General features: G+C 39.8%; 1 protein-coding gene across 4 annotated transcripts in view; it reads left to right on the top strand.

Annotated features, from left to right (window-relative positions):
* LOC119625837 (uncharacterized) overlaps positions 1-16476 on the top strand; it is a 42116-nt gene extending 25640 nt beyond the window's left edge. For 2 of the 4 annotated variants that reach the window (XR_012090489.1, XR_012090488.1), the window contains exon 2: positions 11299-14289. Coding sequence is in view for 2 of the 4 variants with exons in the window: in XM_073009611.1 (XP_072865712.1) it covers positions 15123-15334; positions 15447-15681 (447 nt within the window). In the remaining 2 variants the exon portion in view is untranslated. Of the gene's footprint in view, positions 1-11298; positions 14290-14438; positions 15335-15446 lie in introns of those variants that run through there. The other 2 variants (XM_038003279.2, XM_073009611.1) reach the window with 2 other exon arrangements.
* Positions 16477-23451: the final 6975 nt, after the last annotated feature.

Below are 23451 nucleotides of genomic sequence, written 5' to 3' on the forward strand. Positions count from 1 at the left end.
CAGAAAGAACAGAAAGGTTTCTAATCGCTTCATAGTTTTGCAATAGTTGCATTCATCAAAACCCAATTTGCATTGTAGTGTGGAAGCCCTTGCTATACTTGTGGTATCCCTGCCACACAGACTGCCCAAAGCATGTCTGAAAATTGACACAGTGTTCAGAATTTAGGGGAGCAGAAAAATGGGAATGATCTGAACCCCATGAGGTATCTAGGTATGGCTCACTTCTTTAAAAGTTCAAGGCCTTCTGGTTAAGGAAAAAATTAATATTACTCCTAAGTTTTTGAATAATATATGATTAACATTTTAGCCTTCTGCATACGTACTTTTAACCTGTGAGCCTGTTTAACAATTAAGCACATGTGGGAATTGTAAATGCTGGTTTCAGGTAAGAGAGAGAAGGTTAAATCAAGGGGATTAGATAAACAAGGTTACTTCATTTTAAGAGTGGGTATTTAAGACTTCTCATATGAAGGTTACTTGTAGAGATGGCATTGTGGGTGGTTCTCTATTGTCAGTGAGGCTCTAACTGAGGAGAACGACCCTCCTTTGTTGAGCAAGATTTCAGCTAGTCATGAAATAGAGCAGTGGTAGGACAGGCGTGGTGGCTCACGCCTGTAATCCCAGCACTTTGGGAGGCCAAGACGGGTGGATCACAAGGTCAGGAGATCCAGACCATCCTGGCTAACACGGTGAAACCCCGTCTCTACTAAAAATACAAAAAATTAGCCGGGCGTGGTGGCAGGCGCCTGTAGTCCCAGCTACTAGGAAGGCCGAGGCAGGAGAATGGCGTGAATCCGGGAGGCGTAGTGAGCCGAGATCGCGCCAGTGCACTCCAGCCTGGGCTAAACAGAGCGAGACTCCGTCTCAAAAAATAAATAAATAATAAAATAAATAAATAAATAAACAAATAAATAAATAAATTTAAAAAAGAAATAGAGCAGTGGTCAGCAACCTTTTTCTGTAAAGGGTCAGAGAGTAAATATTTCAGCCTTTTTAACTCCTCAGCTCTGTCATCTTAGCCTGAAAGCAGGCATAAACAATGCACAAATCAATGCATGGCTGTCCTCCAGTAAAACTTTATTTGCAAAAACAGTCCGTGGTCTGGTTTCAGCCTGCCGGCTAGGGTTTGCTGACCACTGATACAGAGCATCCATAGGAAAACGTTATTTAAACATTGAACCGTTGGCTGAAATGCTCTGCTGTTGGAGGTTTTTTGTTTTGTTTTGTTTTTTTGAGACGGATTCTCGCTTGTAGCTCAGGCTGGAGTGCAGTGGCGTGATCTCGGCTCACTGCAAGCTCCGCCTCCCGGATTCCCGCCATTCTCGTGGCCCAGCCTCGGCGGTAGCTGGAACCTACATGCGCCCGCCACCAGGTCCGGTTAACTTTTTTTTTTGTATTTTTACTAGAGACCGTATTTCACGGTGTTAGCCAAGATGGTCTCAATCTTCTGACCTCGTGATTCGCCCGCCTCGGCCTCCCATAGTGCTGGGATTACAGGGGTGAGCCACCGCGCCGGCCTGTTGGATGTTTTTAAAAACAGATTGGGCAGTTACTTGTTTGAGTTGGCTTTCATATGTTAATTCCTCCTTTAACACACTGGTGCTTCTGACATGCAGAATCTTCTGCTCAATATTGTCACAGACTACCAGTCACCTAATCCTCTTTTTCTGTGAACTTCAGTTAAGTTGCAGGGAAATTTTTCTCTACAGGTCTTGCCCAATATCTTCTAAACAAAAGACTGTGTCTGAATGCTAAGAGGGTCATGGTCACAGAGAGTGGGAGGATTTGAGCCCTTCAAGCACTTGGGTAGGAGAAAAGGAAAATTAATTAACTCATCAAATCTTTTCTCTCAAATAGCAAAAATGCAATAGATTCTTGCACAATAAAGAATCCTCTGCCAGTAGGGCTAAAAGTCCACCTTCCTGTTTCCCTCTGTGTTCTGATTCATGGTCCAGAAGGGCTCATGCATTAATGTGATGTTCATGCGTTTCCACATGGTAGGTGAGAAACACTTTGCAATGCTAAAAAGTTTGAATTACTCTTAAATGTGCATATATGCATAAATACATATATGTAGGTCTAGACATAACATGCAAGAATCAGGATACTGATTCTTGACATTAGCAACTAGATAGACATCAAATGTTAGAATTGTGAATATTTTATTATAAATGCATTTTTAAAAGGTAATTACATTTTAAAAATAAAGTAATAAATTTTAGTTTCATATACTTTTTAAATTTAAAATTTATTGTCACATGATTCATATTCTGCCTTTTAATTTTAATAGGTAAAATATGTTTTTTGGGAAACAAAATTTTTTATTTGCCAATATAAAGTTTTACATTAACCTTTTTACATTTTTATTAATCTATATTGAAGATTTTAATCAATTAGTTCAATACTGTCAATCATGTATAAATTTGATTATAACAACTTAATTTGTATTTTTATATTAAGGGGAAGAGAAATATTCAATTTTATGGGGCAAGCAAATAATAATTCATAAATTATATATGTCCTTATTTTATTACTCACCCTTTCAGGATACCCAGTCATATAAAAAAAATCAAATGCAGTCATCTTTTGAAAATTTCTCATTATGAAGGTATCCTTAAAAAGGTAGACAGACAGGACATATTTATTAAACAATTTGTTAGCATGTGGTATGAAGGTCCCCATTTGAGACAGCCACGTAAAAAGGGCTTCCCAGAGAGTCTCCTACTGGCCTGTGCTCTGGGAGGATGGGGTGGAGCCTTGAGAAATTCTCACCATTTGTAGAGGGGAGGAGCCCGGCCCCTCCTGTTCCTGGGTGGTGACCTGGGATTCTATCGGTGAGGTGGAGAGCCTATTAGCGGGACTATATCTCATTTTGCAGAGTTGTTTCTCCTTTTTACCTCTCATCCAATAAATTTCACTCCTAACCCTTCTATGTGTCCATGAGACTAATCTTTCCTGGTCATGTGACAAGAAACTATTTTTTTTTTCTACAACACATTTACATTCTTGCTCCAGCCCCCGCAAATATTAGTGAAGGGCCTATCTCAAATGACTATCTTTCATGGAAATGAAGATGTTTTGACTGATGAACGATTTTGATTAATTGATACAAGACCCAAAACTCCTTTTAGGTTTAATTCTTTTGTTGAAATTTCAACAAACGTAACTCAGTTCGACAACTTCTTAACTGAATTTTCAATATCCCCAAATCTCTAGAAATAAAACTTTTCTCTTTTAAAAAATGTATTTTGGGCCATAGTCATTTGGTGGCAAAGCCTAACTGGTTTTACAGGATATTATGTATGGCCCTTATGCATACTATTTATATTCAAATATTCACTTAGAGATATTAATGAGTTTGATTATGGGATCTGTCCCAGATCCTGCTTGGGGGGTTATGTTATGTACTATTCATGCGTTATGTTACCTTTCAAAAATCTGAAAAAGTCTGGATTTCTTACATGTCTCGTTTAAAGGTTTCCCTGCCTTAGTAAAAGAGCAAACTAGAAACAATGTCATGTTTTCTTTAATGACTCAGTAGATTACCTTAGAACAGAGGCACAGTAAAAACAATAATTCCTATTGTACAGAAATTGTACAATAAGATATAGATAGGGCCGGGCGCGGTGGCTCAAGCCTGTAATCCCAGCACTTTGGGAGGCCGAGACGGGCGGATCACAAGGTCAGGAGATCGAGACCATCCTGGCTAACACGGTGAAACCCCGTCTCTACTAAAAAATACAAAAAGCTAGCCGGGCGAGGTGGTAGACACCTGTAGTCCCAGCTACTCAGGAGGCTGAGGCAGGAGAATGGCGTGAACCCGGGAGGCGGAGCTTGCAGTGAGCCGAGATCCGGCCACTGCACTCCAGCCTGGGCGACAGAGCGAGACTCCGTCTCAAAAAAAAAAAAAAAAGATAGAGATAGATGGCAGAGGACTTTGCTGAAAGTGTACTGACAACCATGATCATTTTTTTTTAAAGGTAAATCCTGAGTCAACTTGTTCCCATCTTGCTTGCGTTTTTAAATAATAGCTGAGCTTGCGAAACAATTATAGTCAAATGATACTATTAATTAACTGATTCAAATTCACTCAATTTTCATCATTTTGAATTTACTTTTTAGGAATAGGTCATACTGTAGTTCATGGGTGTATAATTAAATGTGGGTGTACAATTTTAAAAATCCAGAAATCATTGCACCAAACCATAAGCTTATGGAGAAAAGAGAAATACTTTTTGATCTTTCTTCCTTCATAATGCCTTGCCTACACATGGTAGTCATTCAGTTGGTGTGGAAATGAATATTTTAGCTTACTGTTATATTTTGAGAAAATGCCACTGAAATCTCCGTCATCAGAAAGGATTTAAAACTGCCAGAACTTTAGTGTCAACATTCCTCTTGCTCTAGACTGTGCGTAGCTACACATCTATCTCCACACATGAGCTTCTTTTCTGCTTTAAGCCTAAAAACAGCAGCCATATTTGACATTCAGTTTTTTCAATGTCATATAAAATAATCATGCTCACTTCAGCTCAGATTTTATTGAAGCCATTAGAAGCTTAAGTCTTTTGTGGACTCACTTTTGAATTCAATGTTTCTTCAAGTGTCTCACAGCCATTCCTTCCACACTGTTGCTCAGGGAGGAGAAGGAACAAACCCTGGGGACACTTTCCTCCTTTGAGGCTAGTGGACCTTGAGGCAAAACGACACCCACAATTATAGTCTGAGCACTGGGAATTCAATGTAAAGAACATTTTAAAAATATTTCCATGATGTCCTGATTAGCCTCATCCAAGTAACCAAAACAACCCTTTATATCTTTCTCCCTTCCGCCCTCCCTCTTCCCTCCACTAGCCAGGGGCTGGGAGAAAATATTTGCAACACACATATCAGATATAGAATATGTATCTAGAACTAAAAACAAAACAAAACCCAAAACACCCCTTATAATTCCACCATGAAAAGATAATCCAATTTACAAATAGACAACAGATACCCCAGTAAAAATAATCATATTCAAAACCTATTACTATGTTTCTTATAACATTCTCCAATGAAAGAACTGTGGCTCCTGAGACAAATGGCTGGTCCCAGAGCTGGGGCAAGGGATATATTAGATGAGACTGGCTTATCTTGTAGTTTCAGAATGTGAGGAAGGGCTCAAGAAAACGCGATGATGGGGATATGTCAGATGGATACAGGGACTAAGTAAAGAATCTCCCAACGGCCAAAGCTGAAACAATGTGAGCAACAAAATCAATAATGAAATATTGGTTTATAATCCAAAGTGGAAAATAAATACTGAGTGCATACTCTCCATAGGAAAAAAAAATGATTGGATTAAAAAAATCTAGTCAAATAGACCAACCTATATACAGAAGTGTTACAAATAATTTATTCATACATTCCATTTTGAGAAGATGGAGTATTACTCCCCATCGTGCAAGTGTGGGCGCTGCATAGTGACTTCCTTCCAAAGAGTATGGTATGGGAAAGGAAAACACAAGAGAAACTTTAGAATGGAGAAGCCTGACAAACACAGCCTTAGCCCTGTAATCAAGGTTAACATCAATAGTGATAAGTCATGCTGATAGCATGTACCCTTGATATGATGGAGGAGAAGGGCACTTTACTTCTGTGGTCTTCCTCCACAAAACCCACAACCCCCGTAGAGTCACATGAAAGCTATCACAAACTCCAATCGAGGGACATTCTATAAAATGCCTAGCCAGTACTTCTTAAAACTGTCAAAGTCATCAAAAGCAAAGAAAGTCCAAGAAACGGATGTCTAAAGGAGCCTAAAAAGATATAGCAACCATTTTTAAGGTACTATCCTGGATGCAATCCTGGGAGAGGTGGGGAATGACACTAGGTAAGAAAGGAAAGGAAGATACAGAATATACTATGAACTTTAATAATAATACGCCAATATTGACTTGTTCATTGTGACAAATGTACCGTACTAATGTAAGATGTTAACAGTAGAAGAAACTGGGTGTGTGGTATATGGGAACTCTTTGAACAATCTTTGCAACTTTTCTGTAGATCAAAAACTCTTCTAAAATAAAAAGTTTATTTAAAAAAAATGAACAACAGATTTGAACAGATGCCCCACCAACAAAGACATACAAAAGACTAATAAGCACCTTAAAGAATGCTCGACATCATTGGTCATCAGGGAAATGAAATTAAAATCATAATGAGATATACTATACATCCACTGGACTAAAATTATAAAGACTGACAAAAACAAGTGTTGGCAAGGATGTGGAGGAACTGGAATTTTATACACTTCAGGTAGGGATAAAAAATAGTACAACTAACCACTTTGGAAAACAGTTTGGCAGTTTCATAAACTTATATATACACCATCATATGACCCAGTCACTCCAGTCTTAGGTATTTACCCAAGAGAAATTAAAGCACAAATCCACATAAATAAAGACTTGTACATAGATGTTTATAGCAGCTTTCTTTGTAATAACCGCCCCCACTTCAGAAAAACAATCCAAATATCCATCAGTCAGTGAATGGATAAACACATTATCCATATAATGGGAACCAACTTAACAGTGAAAGGTAACAAAGTACAGCAACATCATGATAAAATTTCAGCGACGTCACGCTTAGCCACACGCAAGAACGTACGTGCTGTGTTATACTACTTACATGCAATGCTAGCAAGTGTGCACTATCAGTGGTGCATAGGACAGGAGAGCCTCTCTAACAAGGGTAAGAGGGGACTTTGTGGACAGATAAAAATGTTCCCTATCTTGATTGTGGTGCTTACATAAGTGTATGCATTTGTTAATGCTCATCAAACTGTGCATTTATAATGGTGCATTTCATCTTATGTAATACAATTTAATATAGTTGATTTGTTAAAAAAAAATAGAGGGAGTACTTGAAGGGATTCTGAGGATGGCTCTCTGGGATCCTTCAGGGATGACAAACTGTCTTTCGCTGCTCCATGGTCCTTCCACCATCCCATGCCATCCCACTCCTCCCACCACATCCCCAGAAAGTAAGAGAGCTGTTTGACATGTGTCTCTTTGAGAGTGAAGGTTCCTGCTCCATGCAATTTCAGAAGGTAGAAGTCTTGATGGCATAATGTGTGCCACTGTGGCTTGAAGAGATCCTTTAGTGTGCCTGGAAGAGGAAGGAGGAAGGAGGAAGCCAACATACCTTCCCCTGTTCTCTGCGACTTTCATAAGGCACAGAAGAGGACCCGATGTCTACTGGAAGCACAGAACTTTGTAGAGAGGTCACAGGTGTACAGCAACTTGAGTGGGGGCCGAAGGGACACACAGCTGCCCCTCTAGGGCAAAAGAGTCCCATGAGGGAGCTGGCATGTAGCCGAACATAGCCTCAGGAAACCATGCGTACAGCTACAGCAAGATAGCAGATGCCACGGAATAAAGTGCCACCAGATCAGGACACAGGACCTCCTACTACTGAGGCTGCTGCTCCCAGGCACAGGAAGAGGATTTCTCTCTCCTCCCTGCTGGGGTTGGAGTCGGTGAAGCTGGGATAGACAGTGTTAGTTCAGGGAGAGAAAGCTTGTACCTATGAGTAAGGACAGCTAAAGATATTGAATTTTGACAGAATTGTCAACAGAGAAAGCCGAAGACTTTAACAACAAGAATAGATTACAAAAATCAGTGGACTAGTCTAACATTTAAACAAAAATAGGGCAAAAAATAAGACATATGCTCTGGGTAGATTTTAAGGTTCAAAGAAGTTTTGAGAATATAGCAAGCTTCATTAAAAAAATTTGCATGTATCTACTTCAGTCCAACTGTTACACTTACATTCAAATAGGATTGTTATGATACACTCCTTTGCAACCTGCTATTTTCACTGGGTTATATATTGTGAACATTTGTCCATGTCAATATATAGTCTTCTACAACATGGTTTTTAATGTCTGTGCAGCGTTCTACCACATGAATGTACGTGCTTTATTTAAATGGTAGCTTATTGTTAAACATTAAGGCTGTTCCGTTTTTTCAGTATTATAAATAAGTTTGATGAAGAATCTTACACATGTATCTTTTCACACATCTCTGATTGTGCCCATAAGATAAATTCACAGTTAAGGAATTGCTTGTGCATGGGATATTTGTATTTTAAGGCTCTTAACACCCTTTAGAAGGTTTGTGTCGATTTATACTGCCACTAGAAATAATTTTAAAGGCGAATTTTCTATTTATCTGTATCTCGTTCTTACTCAACAATAAATTGAACTGGCTAAAGGATGCCCATATATCCATCTTTCTTTCATTATTATGTTATAATTAGGGTGAGTTTAGAACTAGTAAAATTAGCAACACTAGCAATGTTTTTCATCCTCAGTTTAGCCACAGAAATGGCCATGTGGGTGTAATGAAAGTAATAATAATGGAGTTAACCTTTACAAAGAACTTACTGTATGCAAGTAACATTCACAGTACTTTACAGATATTAACAATCCTATGAAGTAAGTACTATTACCCTTGACAGTTTAAAGGAGAGGAAACTGAGTTACCAAAAGGGTAAGTGCCTTGATCAATGTAGCTTTTCAGTATTAATATGTATCATTCTTATCTGGATTCTTTCAGTATTTCTCTACATGGTGATTCTTTTAATTTGCATCAGATCTTAAATAATTAAGATCTTTCTCTTACACAGACTAAACACCGACTCACCGCTGCCAAAGACACTTGTGCTCTGAATATGAAATCCTGTGGTTGGATGGTCTTGGGACCCACTGTGGCAAAATTCTATAGACCCTGTCCCACACTCTGTCATGAAAATGGGACTATATTACAGTTCTCATTCCCAAGCACAGCACTGTCACATACCGCCCCAGTCAGTTGTAGAGTTTGCCACAAGTAATTTGTTATAAATGATTAAGTTCTGAAGTTTGCAAATGGAGCACTTTTCATGTAAATTGGAGTGGATGTGAGATTATCCTTGCCTAAGGTCACCTCACTCCCACACATTCCCATGTGCTCTCAGAGTAGGAGAGAAGTGGGTGAAGCCTTCGCAAAGTTGTGGAGGAGGGTTACCAGCCTGCAACCTATCCTGCCTCTGCACCCGGGGAGTGGCTGGCACATGCATGTGTGGGTCTCTGCAGGAAAAGCATGGAGAACTACAACTCCAAATGGAAGGAATAAAAGGGGAGGAAACAATGAAAACAACTGAAGAGTAGGAAAAGGTGTTTCTGCCTCAATGCAACTGGAAAAAAATTAGACATTTTCATTCCCAGCCCAGCCTTCTTTCCTCAATTAGCATCAGGAAGCCAAATTTAGTTCCCTAAAAAAAAAAAAAAAAAAAAGAACTATGTGTGCCCAGCGGGGAGAGATGATGAAAGCACCAACTTTATATGTTTGTGTTTCAGCCTGTCAAAGGCTATCAAGATGGCCATGAAAATAATGGAACCTCCTAAAATCTTTGTTGTTAAAGAAATGTTTTCTCATCAATGAACAGCTTGCCAAGGCCAGATAAGCAGCATGAAAAGCAGAAAAAAAAAAATGCTTCTGTTTGCTTATTTAGAGAGTTGTTCTTAATAATTCATCTGCTTACAATTTCCAGAAAGCAATTGCCATCCCTTGCCCATTGACTGGTTGGGAAAGGTCTCTTACACTGTTAAATTGTCCTTTTTCTTCATTAGTCTTTGCACCTTATGTTAACTACATTCTTGCATGCTAGTGAGCAGTTAGGGCCACTGTCGGCTAATGAGGTCAAGGTTAAGGACTATAAAACTAATAGAATAGTTAACTGATGGTATTTTATAGTTAGAAACTGGACACCTAATCCCAGATAGACATCTTCCAATTTAATGCCTATGTTCCGGGCCAGCACCAGCCTAGTCTCTTCTGGAGAAATAACTCAAAGCAGTGTCATTTTGGTATATCTTGATATATAAATGGTAAATCACTGTTATTCTCCAACATCAAAGAATAAACATGTTTTTTCCATTTAAGGGCAGCCTCATCAAGAGTATTTCCAACTCTTAAACTCTTCCTATGGTTTTCAGGGGTGTCCGATCTTTTGACTTCCTTGAACCACATTGGAAGAAGAAGAATTGTCTTGAGCCACATATAAAATACACTAACACTAATGATAGCCGATGAAGTTTTAAAAAAATCACAAAAAGATCTCATAATGTTTTAAGAAAGTTTACAAATTAGTGTTGAGCCGTATTCAAAGCCATCCTGGGCCGCGTGTGGCTCTTGGACTGCAGATTGGACAAGCTTGATTTATATGGCAGACCCTCCCTGCTTTTGCAGGCATCTTGCCCCAAATGGCTTTTGTTGGGGATTAATATCAAAGGAACATCTACCTTTTACTCAATAATCCTCTAAATTTTGAGGTGATCATTCCAACGTGGAATACATTTTAAAAAATGGTTTTGCTTTTTTTCTCTTGATAAAAGTAACATATTTGCATTATAGAAACCTTTAAATGCAGAAAAGTATAAACAAAAATATTAAACTTCCCATGGACAATGTGGGAAGAATTGCATTTAAGTATTTTGATTAAATTATGGACCGTCCTCAGTGATTGAATTCTACACTGCAGGAATGACTCCTAACTATCTCTCTGTGCCATTGTTCTTACAGTTTTTTATTTAAAAACTGTTATGACTGTTTTCTGTGTATAAATGCAAATCTCTGCTGTGAAATGCCATCAGATGCTTTTCTGTAAATCATAGCACAGAATGTATCCTTCTTTGGAAAACTACTGCCATTAAATATTACTGTCCTTGTTATAGAAGAAAGAGAGGGTGATAATTCTAGAAATGAAATATTTCAGAAGAATCATGAATGAATGAACAGTGGTATTTACTACTTGAAGAGACAAAAATAAATTAATGAATTTGGGGAAATAGGACTGTTGATATCTAACATCCAAGATCCATAACCTCCACAAATCATAGTTGTAGAAAACCTTATTTCAAAAGAGTGTGATGGATAAATAGACTTAAACCATTTTTATCTTTCTGGATTTACCTTGGTAGTGGCAAAATTTAATCATGTTTTCACTCTTAATAAGTCAAAGTTGTGGGACAACTGATTTCATCTCATGTTTCTACACATATCAGGAAGAAGAAACAGACATTGCCATGACTCTAAAGCAGAGATGCTTCTTTCGTACAGGATAATGATTTCTAGTTCCACTCCAATTCGAAAATTTTCAAAGGAATGAGGAAGAAGGAAAGGACCAGCCAGTCTTTATGATAACTTAGGAGAGCTCAGTAGGTAAAGGGTCTGATGCATAGCAGGTGATCAACTCTTCCTTTATTATTGGCAGGCTCCCACAGGCAAGAGCACATCCTACTGTAGCTGAGGAAGAAAACAATCTGTCCATACCCACTGCCTGGAGAATGATCTGTTGCCAGAAGCTAGATGACTTCGGGTCTAGCCAAATGCCAAGCTATGCTAAGGGAAGTTGGGGTTCTTGTCCTGGAGAATTGCAGAATGGTGGGGAGAATGTATTGTCTAGACACTTGCGTTACTCAGAGTTTGAATGAAAGTGTATTCCCAGGTTTAATAATAGCCTGGCATCCTCTCCTTATGAATAAGGCATATGTGTCTAACAGAGAAAGTCTTAACCCTTGAGAGGCAGGGTAGCATAAGAAAGAACCGGAGACCTGTCTGCTGACCCCTGCTTTTGTTCACTTACATGCTTGCTGTGTGACCCTGGACAAATCACTTCATCTCTGGGTCTTTGGTTTCCTAATGAGTGTAATGAGATCCTTTCCAATGATAATTCTCTGTAATTCTCCTCATATGTATGGCTATAAACCACAGTGCCCTTACTGGTCCCGCAAGTGATACACAAATAAAGAGTTGCTGCTTGTTGGTTTTTTCAGTTTGGCGGCCACAGACTCCAGGTTTTGTAACAAAAATATATTAGTCCTTTCTCACACTACTATAGAGAAATACCTGAAACTGGGTAATTTATAAAGAAAAGAGATTTAATTGGTTCACGGTTCCACAGGCTGTACAGGAAGCATGGTGCTGCACCTGCTTCTGGGGAGGCCTCAGGAAGCTTTTACTCATGGTAGACAGCAAAGCCGGAGCAGGCATCTTACATGGTAGGAGCAGGACCAAGTGTCGGGAGGAGGTGCTACACATTTTTAAACAACCAGATCTCACAATAAGTCACTCACTCAGGATCCGGAGAACAGTTCTAGGGGGGCTGGTGCTAAACCATTCATGAGAACTCTGTCCCCATGATCCCATCACCTCCTACCAGGCCCCATTTCCAATATTGGGGATTACAACTGAACATGCGATTTGGGTGAGGACATAGATCCAAACCATATCAAAAAGCAAGTACATATACCACAGCTTTCTTGTTTTCTTCTTCCACCTCACACATAGCAGTACTAAAGCTGACCTTCTTGACAGTGGGGGCAATGATAACAACGACGATAAACAGGTCACTTCAACAAAGAAATGATAATGAGATGGGAGAGTTCTCTGGCCCCCGTTGCAGGGTGTGTGACAAGGGGTACAACTCTCTGTTCGATCTCCACGGGCTCAAGCCCCTTACAGGAGGGGGAGCATGCAGACAGGCAGGTGCAGGAATTGGGGCGAGCACTTTTGGGCTCCGACCCCACAGCAGCGTATAGGGGTGGCTGCCTGCGACCCCAGTGTTACAATGCTCTTTTAGCTCTGCCATCCACAGGTGGTTTAAGTGTTAACAAGTTCATTGGCCCCTTGGTACCCGGTCATCCCAAAAGAATTGGATCACACACAGACTGGAAGGATGAATGTAGGGGTTTTATTGAGTGGTAGAGGTGGCTCTCAGCAGGATGGATGGGGAGCTGAAAGCGGCGAGGGAGTGGGAAGATGATCTTACCCTGGAGTTTGGCCATCCAGTTGCCAAACTCCTCTCCGACTTTCCCCAGCCAAACTCCTCTCAGCCTTCAGCTGCTCCTTCTCTTCTCTCTTTCTCTGCTGCGCCATTCCGCCGTTCATCTGTGTGTCTCCTCGTCTCCTAGTCTGCCTCTGAAGCCTGGGGTTTCGGGTTTATATGGGTACAGGTTAGGGGGTGTGGTGGGCCAAAAGGCAACTTTTTGGGAACAAAAACAAGAATGCCTGTCCTCATTTAGGGCTGTGGGTATCCAGGCTTGAGGGTGGGGTCTTTGCTGGGGAACCACCCTCTTCTACCCAGTATTTCCCTGTCTCCTGTCCGTATCAATAAGTCACTCAAAGCTTACTTTTGAAGTCTCTTTTCTGTCTGAATGGTCAGCAGCATTCACTCTTCAAATAGGAAAGGCCCAAACCAAGGGTTCCCCAACTTGCTCCTCTTTTCGTGTCATCTGGATTAGTAAATGATGCCTCATTCAATCCAGTGACTCAAGCCAGAAACTGGGAGAGATCCTTGACCTCTCTATCCATCAGCCATCCTGTACAATCCATCACCAAACTGCAAACAGCTTATCCACTTCTCTCAATTTCCACTATGGCAGGCCTTGTTTAAACCCCTATCAACCCTCACTGAGGTAGTGCACAAACTTCCTGAAGTCTCTCCACACTCCCTCCATCATCCCACCTTCTATCCATTCTTCCCACTGCAAACACAGCCATCTTTCTAAAATACAAATCGGATCACTTCATTTTCATTCTTGAATCTCTTAAGGGGGTATTCCCATTGTACTTAAGATGATGTTGCAGATCTTTACTCTAGTTTATCAGATACCACATGAACTCTCCAGCCTCCTCTCCCACTCATTCCCCAACACCACTTTCTCCTCAAGGCTTCCTCCTATCTCTCCATATTATGCTCAGGCCCATCCTGGATCCGGCTAACCCTTACCCATGTTGTTTATAATTATGTGTTTGATTGTTCACTTAGTTATAACCCCTTTCTCTCATGAGGTTCCATGAGGGGATAGAGCACTTCTGTCTTCTTCATCACGAGACTTCAGTGACCACCACAATGGCCAGTTCACTGCACACAAATCTTTGTGGAATGAATAGACAGGTGAGGGCCCCTTAATAAAAGTTTCTTTCTTCTGGTTACTTTATTTCCATCCTATAAGCTATTATCAGGAGCAACACTGCAGAGGATCATTTTTTTGTAAGTTTTTCACTTTTGCAAGAGCTCTCCCTATGAAGAGCTTTTCCATTTTGGCCTAGATAGGCCTTATTTGAAAGTGGCCATCACTCTTCACACGCACCCTCCTTTGCTTAGAGATGCAGAGAGTTTAAGACTTTGCCAAGGGTAGGCATGTCGTCAAGACACCCAACATGGTGATGTGGAGCAAGTCTCTGGGTCAACCCCTACAGAGGTTTGAATCTTGGTTCTGTCCCTGTCTAGCTGATCGACTTTGTGCAACTAGCCTCAGTTTTTTTCAACTCTAAAATATGGATAATAATAGAATCTAACTGATAGGTTGTCTTGAGAATTTAAAGAAGTAACAAATATAAAACAGTTAGTACAATGTCTGGGACACAGCAAGTGTCTGATAAACATTGACTCCTATTAACATGTTTCACTCAATCCCAGAGGAAAGTTTGTTCACGTGCTGAGTTCTAGGGCTGGGGAATTTCAGGGGAGGCATCTTTCTTTGTCTTCTGTCTCCCTTTCCCTCTCATTTATTTTACCCTATACCCCCATCCTGATGTGCTGTGGTTCCAAAAGGCGGCAAGCAAAACTATGATAGATTTTAATTCCCTACCTTACTCATTTGAGGCCATAAGCGGATTCGAAATTTACAAGCCAGCAGTATAAAATTGCTGATGACCATTGCTTAAACTTTGGCAAGATGAATTCTGCCTAGAAATAATTAGTAATATGTTAGTCAAGTCAACAATAAAATTGTTGCACTGGCATTTAGTGACAGTTCAGGAGAGCGCCCTTACAAGAGGCTCTGTAGGCAGAGAGTAGGTGACATTAACCTTCTAAACAGAAGCCGCTGCACACCGAGTGCCAGAGTACCAAGAAGAATTTAACATTCCACTCCTACTGCCCTCCCCCACTTCCCGGCTTCAGCAAGGTGGTTTTAAAACGAGGAGCACATCCCGAGTGCTCTGTGTAGGTGGTGAAGTAGGCGGAGGTGAAATGCAAGCTTTATTTTCTCGGCTGCCTGTCATCCGATTCCCCGCTTTCCTCCGACTTTCATGAGTGATGAGGTCATCCCGGTGCAGGAAAATCAAACTCCTATTTTTTCAAACCCAATAAAGGCCAGCATTGTACGTCTGCGTAAACAGAGAGGCCAGACGGGCAGGGTGGCGGGAGGACTAGTGGCCCGCCCTCTGGCGGCCGCGAGAGACAGCGTGCCCCGCGCTCCGCCGAGCCGCGACAGGGAGGCGGGGAGGGTGCGTGCGAACATGTAAGTTAAAATTAGATCAATAGTCAGCTTAGCGGCCTCAATCAATGCTTCGCAGGGAGAGCATGCAACCATCTATTTATAAGCTAACCCCGGCATTATCTTCCTCTTTTAGGACGCAGAGATCCATTACTGCGCGCGGCGGGGGAGAGGACGCCGCCGGGAGCTGGTGCGTGCCACACTGCAGCCTTGCAGGCTGCCCCGGACTTCATCCAGCCCCGGGTCGGCTCTGGGCGGGCAGGGGGAGGATCCACACCGCCGAGCGGTGGCCCCGCTGCTCCCAGCCGCTCCCCCGGCGCGCCAGCTCAGGACTCGTTCCCGCCCATTCCTTACCTCGATGGAATCCTTAGCCCTTAGAGAGAGGGCTAAAAAACAAACAACAGACAAACAAACAAACAAACAAACAAAAAACAAATTCGAGACGGCCCCGGGACCCTCCCGCAGATGCAGGGCGCACTCTGGCCAGTTCTAACCATAGACTTGACTGCATGTTGACAAGGGTTTCCAACCTAGCTTTCCCGAGGTACTGCATGACTCAGTCCTTGCTCAGATGGTGGTTGCTGTAAATAGTTGCAATTTCCCTCCTTCCGTCTCAAAGCACGGATGGGAATGGATTTGCAGCAGGGACCGTGCATTGTATTTAAGGTCTTGGTGAGATGGACGCGGGCTCCATCAGCTCCAGACTTCCTGGGACATCTCGGCGTTTCCAGGTCCGTTTGCCCCAATGGTGGAAGTCACATCTCATATTTGATGAAATAAATGTCCACGTTTGTGATAACATTGTTAAATTGTTTTCAGTTTTTGAAAAATGCTGCAGAAAAAGAGGCAAAACCTGGTACAGCACAGCAGCATGCCCCTCCCGCCCCCAAATATGAGATCAAATCACATTTCTAAGGGAAAAAATAGGCATTCTCATCTTAGATATGTATGTAGCGTATTTTATAATATATATTTTTATCTAAGAATTTTGCTTTTCTGTATTTTACAACTTTCTTTATTAAGCATTTTTATTTTGTGCTATTTTTACAATACAAACTCTGAAGACCCAAAGAAATTTAATATTAGCTTAAATGTACATTAGATATATTTATAGAATCAATTTATTAGCTGCTATATTGTTTGACATAAAAGGCTTCTGAACTAAAGATAGAAACGGAAGCATTCTTTATTTAGAAACAACCTTTCTCCTCTTCTTCCAACTCTTGTTGGCTTACCTCCAAAATATATCCTGCATCTGTCTCTTTCTCACCACCTAGACTGTTCCTAGTTTAGTTACAGGTCACCCTTCATCATCATTCACCTGAATTACAAAAATAGCCTCTTGTCTGGTTTTCCTGAATTCATTGTCTCCCCACTGCAGTCCTCACTTGCCACATAGCAACCAGATTGCTCTTTTAAAATGGAAATCAAATCCTATCTCTTCTCTTTTTAGAACCTTCAGTGGCTTCCCATGGCACCCTGATTAAACCCCAAATTCTTCACCATAGCCAAAATGTAATGTGCCATCTGCCCCATCCACCCTCGCTCATCGCTCCTCATCTCATATCACTTTCTCACTTGTCACAGCACGCTTTTACATATCCCTTCTTTCAGATCTAAAGCCCCACAAGCTCATTTTTGTCTCCTAATCCCAGCTCTTGCTGTTCATTCAGTGTGGAAGATCTTCATAAATTCTTCACAAATCTACTTCATTCTTATTCCAGCCTCAGCTCAGGTATCAGAGCTGACCACCTTCTATCCCACCCCTCAACTGAACTCATTATCACATTACCATATTCTATTTCAACACAGTAATTAATTGAAATTATTTTATTTATCCATGGCATTATCAGGGTGTTCTCTGTCTCCACACACCAGAATGTAAGCCCCATGAAAACAGGCTCCTTGTCTTTCTCGTACACCGTGATCTCTCTGGGTTCTAGAATAATGCCTGGCCCATAGTTAGTAATCAGTAAGCATTGATTTAATAAATTATTGAGTGTGATTTCCTAGTGTCTTGTTTGTAAAATGCCACTAATAGCATTCTGTATACTCTGCCATGAGTTTTATAGTTATTTTTATGCCCATATGCTTCCTCCTTTCACGTGTGAACTCTACGAGGCAGGATCATATTTAGTTCATTTTATTCTCCATGTCCTTATGGAGTCTGGCACATTACAGGTGTTTAATATATTTTCTGGACTGAGTTGCAATAAGTAAATGGGTAATAAGATGATACAATATGACTTTACACCAAGTTTAACCTTTCACCTGGGGACATGCAAAATTATTATGTATCCAAAGGAACAGGTTGTTGCTTTGACCCCTGTAACATCACACACACATACACATGGACACACACACACTTGTTCTCGATATTTTCAAAGACTATTCAAATCTATTATTTTATTTGATCTCCTAGCTGGTATGTATAAGCAGAAGCTCAGGGGCATTAATTGACCTGCTCAAGATTGCATAGCTAATATAAAGCAGAGACAGGGATAGCGCCTGCTACTTTCAAACACCCACAATATGCACACATGAAAACACATGCACACATTTCCACATTTGCCAATATGGCTTAGTGCAAATGGGATCATAAATGCAAAGTACTTTGAATGGAATCTGGTATGACAGCCTTCCAATAAATAACCATTCCTTTCTCTTGGCCATGCTACAGTTGCCATAATCTTCCTGTTCCTACAAAGAGGAATGCTTCTATCTTCACTTTGTTTTTTTTCTTACTAGTCTGATCTCCAGGGTCATCCTTATTGTGAAATTTTAATGCATAATATTAATTGGATATTTTCACAAACATGAGCAATAGTAAATGGATTTTTTGCTAACTAGCAACCTATTGCTCTTCTAACTTTTACTCTGAACACAAACCAAAGAGAAACAGTTGTGAATACCTACCAGCACACAGCTTAGCTTAAGTCATACAGTGCAGTGTTAATGAGGAAAGTTTATCATCCACAAACAAACACTAAACATAGCATAGCCAGGGAGGACAAACAATGTGCAAAATTAGTTTTATTATCAGCAAAAAGAATGAGAGCCCATATTGATCATTCATTCATTGTTGCATTCATTTTATGTGCCAAGCACACTGTACAAAGTTTGGGAATAGAGAGGCAAGCAAAAATAAATGAGGTCTCTACTGATACGGGTCTAGTGGAAAAGAAAGACTTAAACCAAAGAATCACAAAACAGAGATCAATGCTGTGAGTGGGTAAAACAGGAGGAATGGACATGGTCAGAGAATTCAGAAGGGGAGTCCTTGAGGAAGTGACTGCTAGGTTTAGCTATGTTTTGAATTCAGTTATGGTCCAGTATCTCCAATGGTTACTAAAGAAGGAAGAAATGACCAAAGAAATAAATAATAACGGTGACTACCTTTGAAATTCTTTGATTTAATAAATACTTCTTGAGTACCTACTATCTACCAGGTAGTCATCAAAGTGCTAGGGGCTATAACAGTGATCAGAGACAAAAATCCCTGCCCTTATGCCTTTACACTGTTATGGAAGATGGCATACAGTAAACTCACACATAATTATCATGGAAAAGAATGTTAACTGTTGATTTCTCCTAAGCAGAAAAATAAACCAAGCAAGTAAGATCGGGAAGTGGAGTTGGTGGGGCAGTGAGATACAGTTTTACTTAGGATAGTCTTGTATGCCCTCTCTGAATAATACATTTGAGCCAAGACCAAACAGTGGTAAAGCAGCAAGCTATGTTGATGTGAGTGGCAGATGTGGGTGGTCACAGAGGGAAGAACCTTAATGAAATCTTTAAGGGCAATGACCCTGAGACTTGCCATGAATCTGAAGGAAGTGCAAGGAGGCCAGTATGTCTAAAGTAACTGGAGTAAGCAAGGGGGTGACTAGTTACATGAGCACAGAGAGGTAACTAGGACATGAGTTCAAAGGGGCAATAGATCTTGAAGTACCTTGAAGGTAGGTATAAAGATTTTGGCTTTTCCTCTAAGTACAATGGAACTTTAGAAACTTTAGTACAATGGAACAATAGAAACTTTTGAACAAATGATTGACATGATCTGACTTTATTTATTTATTTACTTATTTATTTATTTATGAGACAGAGTTTCACTCTTGTTGCCCACGCTAGAGTGCAATGGTGTGATCTCAGCTCACTGCAACCTCTGCCTCCCAGGTTCAAGCAATTCTCCTGCCTCAGCCTCCTGAGTAGCTGGGATTACAGGTGCCTACCACCACGCCCAGCTAATTTTTGCATTTTTAGTAGAGACGAGGTTTTACCACATTGGCCAGGCTGGTCTCGAACTCCTGACCTCAGGTGATCTGCCTGCTTCAGCCTCCCAAAGTGCTGGGATTACAAGCGTGGGCCACCGCACCTGGCCCTGACTTATGTTTTAATAGTTACTCTGGCTGCCATGTAGAGAGTACTCATTATGTTCCAGGAAATGTACTAAGTGTCTTAACAGAGAACCTCATTTTACTTTCATAATTCTGAGAAGTACCCATTTTACAAGTGGGAAAACCAAGATGTAGGGAGTTTTAACACCTTACTCAAGGTTGCGTGGCTAATAACTGATAGAGCTGGAATTAAAAGTCAAGTAATGTAATTCTATCACCCTGGCTATTAACCAAAATGTAAAAGTGCCTCCCTAAGAGAGACTGGGATGGGGGGGGTGTCAGTGCTGAGAGTAAAAATAATATCTATCATTTATTAAGGGTCTACCAGTCACTGTCCTAGATTTTCTCATTAATTTTATTTCATTCACACATCAACCCTATTAGATACATATTATTGTTCTTTTATTTTAGATGAGGAAACTAAAACTCAGAGAAGTTATGTAACTAAAGTTTGAACAGTTAATAATTAGAAGATAAATTCAAACCCAGAGTGCTTCATCTCTGAAGCTATGGCTCATTGCTTCTCAGATAAGAATGCTAAACTTCAAAATATATTTCTTATAAAGAACCTATAATTGAGTCTTCTATTTTTAAAATATCTACTATATCTTTCTTTTTGCAGTGCTTAGTGTACTTACTTATATAATGACTGAAAGAGTTGCTTTAATTCTACCTACTTGCTATTTTTTTTTCTATTTATCCCATCTGTTCTTCGTTCCTTTATTCCTCCTTCTCTACTTGGTTTTCAATTAAGTGTATTGTATTCATTCCATTTATCTCCTCTATTAGTTATATATTCCTGACATTATTAGCTCTTATACAAGAAATTAATGTGCCTTCCTAGCTTCTCAATATATATTTTAAATTCATATTTTACACTTCACAAGTATTGCAAAAAGCTTGCCACAGTTTAACCTCATCAAGGCCCTCCAGTTTGTTTGTGATATTGTTAGTTTCATTCCCACACTGTTATGTTCCTCCAAGTCTTTCCTTATTTTTGTTTTAAAAAGTCAATATTCTTTTAATATTTACACACATACTTTTCCTTTACTGTGCTCTTTGTTCTTTCCTAGAGTTTAATATTTCCACCTGGGATTATTTTCCTTCAGCCTGAAACATTTCCTTGAGTAAAACTTAGAGTGCCATTCTCTAGAGACTATAAACTTGGGAGCTCATTGGATGGGTTTAAGAGCATATGGGACACAACATATTTAACTCAAAGACAAGATCATTTTTAAAAAATGCCTGAACTGAAACACAAAAGTGAAAAAAAGTTTAAACTCTCTCAAGGTTTATTTGTCTGAAAGTATATTTATTTTGACTTAACTTTTGAGTATATTTTTACTTGGTATAAAATTCTAAGTTGGCAATATTTTTCTTTCAGCTATTTAAAGATGTTAAGACATTGTCTTCTGGCTTCCATAGTTTCTACTGAAAAATCAACCGTCAGTTTTGTTGTTACTTTGAAAGTAATGTGTCCCCCTTCCTCCACCTCTGCTTTGATTTGTTTCATATTTTTTCTTTGTCTTTAATTTTTAGCACTTTGAATATTATGTGCCTAAATGGGGTTTTCATTGTTTTTATTCTTCTTGATATCCTCTGTTCTTGGATCTGTGGGTTGATATCCTCGATTTGTTTTGGCGAATTTGTTTTCTCTGCAACAATTTCTTCTTCTTTAGTCCCTCTTTTCTCTCATTCTGGCACTTTGGTTATGCAAGTATTAGATTTTTTGACTGTGTATTCAATGTCGGTAATGTTTTATTCCATTCTTTCTATTCTATCTTTGTTCTCACATTTGTGTTTCAATTTGGGCATTTTTAAAAACTGATCTTGTCTTTGAGTTAAATATGCTATGTCCCACATGCTATTAAATTCATGCAATAAGTTCCTAAGTTTAGGTATTATATTTTCCAAATTCTATAATACCCATATGGCTTTGTTAGCCATTTTTATTCTCTTTGAAACTCTTAACATTTAACACGTATCTAGTTCCTTTGTATCCATTAACATAATAATCTCTATTGTTTTAAAGTCATTTTCTGCTAATTTTTATATTTGTGAGTCTGCTTCTATTGTTTGATTTTTTTTCTCTTGATTACAAATCAAACCTTCAATTTTCTTTTCTTGTTAGTAATTTTTAGTTATCTTACAGATATTGGGTATTAAAAATAACCCCAAACAAAACAACATAACGACAACAACAAAAGAAAATGTTCAGATGAAATGTCTACCAGCAAGGGTTCCTCCTATCCTCTGCTGGGCAGACAGGCAGAGATTGTGCTGGAGAGGAGGTTGAGTTGCAGTTTTTAGCAAATCCCAGTTCACCTTTTGTTTGTCCTTGATTTTGCAGAGGTCAATTTTGGGCTTTTGATGGGAAGCCTAGGAGCTACCTGTCTCCACAGTTCTAAATAGTCTACTCTTCAGAGATTTAGAGCCTATATCTTAGACATCTATGCCACAAAGGTTCAAATCTGGCAAATGGTTTATGAGGAAAAATTATTGGGAATTGATTGTAAACCCATATTTCTAACAAGACATCGTTTCTCAAGCACTGCAGACTACAGTAGATTTTTTTTTTTCTCTTTCTGGTTCTGCCCCTTTGAGACTTCCCCACCATTCCAAAACATATGGAAATGAGCCTTGCATTTTGCACTCTTCTATTTTCCCATCTGTTATGCCAATCCCATTCATTCACCAAACTTCTGCTGATTTCTGATTTGCCCAGTAAAGTTCTTCTCTTTGGCCCAAATCTCATCTTCAGCCTTTACCTGCAATGAACAAATTGGGAAGCAAACAGCTGGTGATTATAAGCTCCTGTAGGAATTTAAGTTTATCTAGTTCCTGTTGCTTCCAACAAGGTAGTGTCTTTAATGACGCTTTCAATTTACCTGTTTTTTTTTTTTTCTTTTTTTTCTTATTGCAGCACGTGTGTGTTAGCCTGCTGTGACCATCTAGTTCCTATCTAGAAATGAAAGTCTCTCTCAGATGTATAAGGGGCAGAAATTTTGGAGCTTGAACAGACTTTGGCATATGCTCAGAATTGTAAAGTGATGTATTCAAGGCAACAAACAAACAAACTGACAAGGCTAGAAATTGGACCTGAGGTAAACCTTGAGGGAGGTCTTCTGATCCCATCTATTATTCAAGAGGACAGGGTGCAGAGAAAGAGAAGAAGAGAGAAGATATTATGGAAGGCTGTACCTGAAATAGAGAGCAATTCTGAAGTTTTTTCTCCAATTCTGGAGTTCAGAAGTGACCTACCCTCAGAAATGCTGGAAAACAGACTTAGGTCTTTTGAGTCAATTATTACAACTAACATTTGCTTATTATTATTGTTGTTGTTGTTGTTCTACCTGGTTTGAAAACAGGGTTTAAAATAATTTGCCAATGATGAGAGCTCCTCTGGAGAAAGTTACAGATGAGGCAGATAGGATGGTAATATAGAGGGTAAGAAAGTCTGTCATTAGAAAACTGAGAATATTACTGGCAGGGGTACATTGGTAGTTGAAGGAATTTCAGGACTAGGTGATGTGGGCTCATGAATTACTCCACTCAACAGAGTAAATGAGACAAGACGGGGCTCCTGTCCTTTGAAAACATAAAAAGGAAATGTTTCGATCCTTTTCTAGAGGGAAAGTTGATCACTGTCCCTTTTGTCCCCTCTATGATTGTTGAGCTAGTCCAGAGTGCCAAAGTAAGGGAAGAAAAAGTACGAGATTAATGACAAGATGGGATTCTGGAACT

This window comes from Chlorocebus sabaeus, chromosome 22, assembly GCF_047675955.1.
Source record: "Chlorocebus sabaeus isolate Y175 chromosome 22, mChlSab1.0.hap1, whole genome shotgun sequence".
NCBI classification, from domain to species: Eukaryota; Metazoa; Chordata; class Mammalia; order Primates; family Cercopithecidae; genus Chlorocebus; species Chlorocebus sabaeus.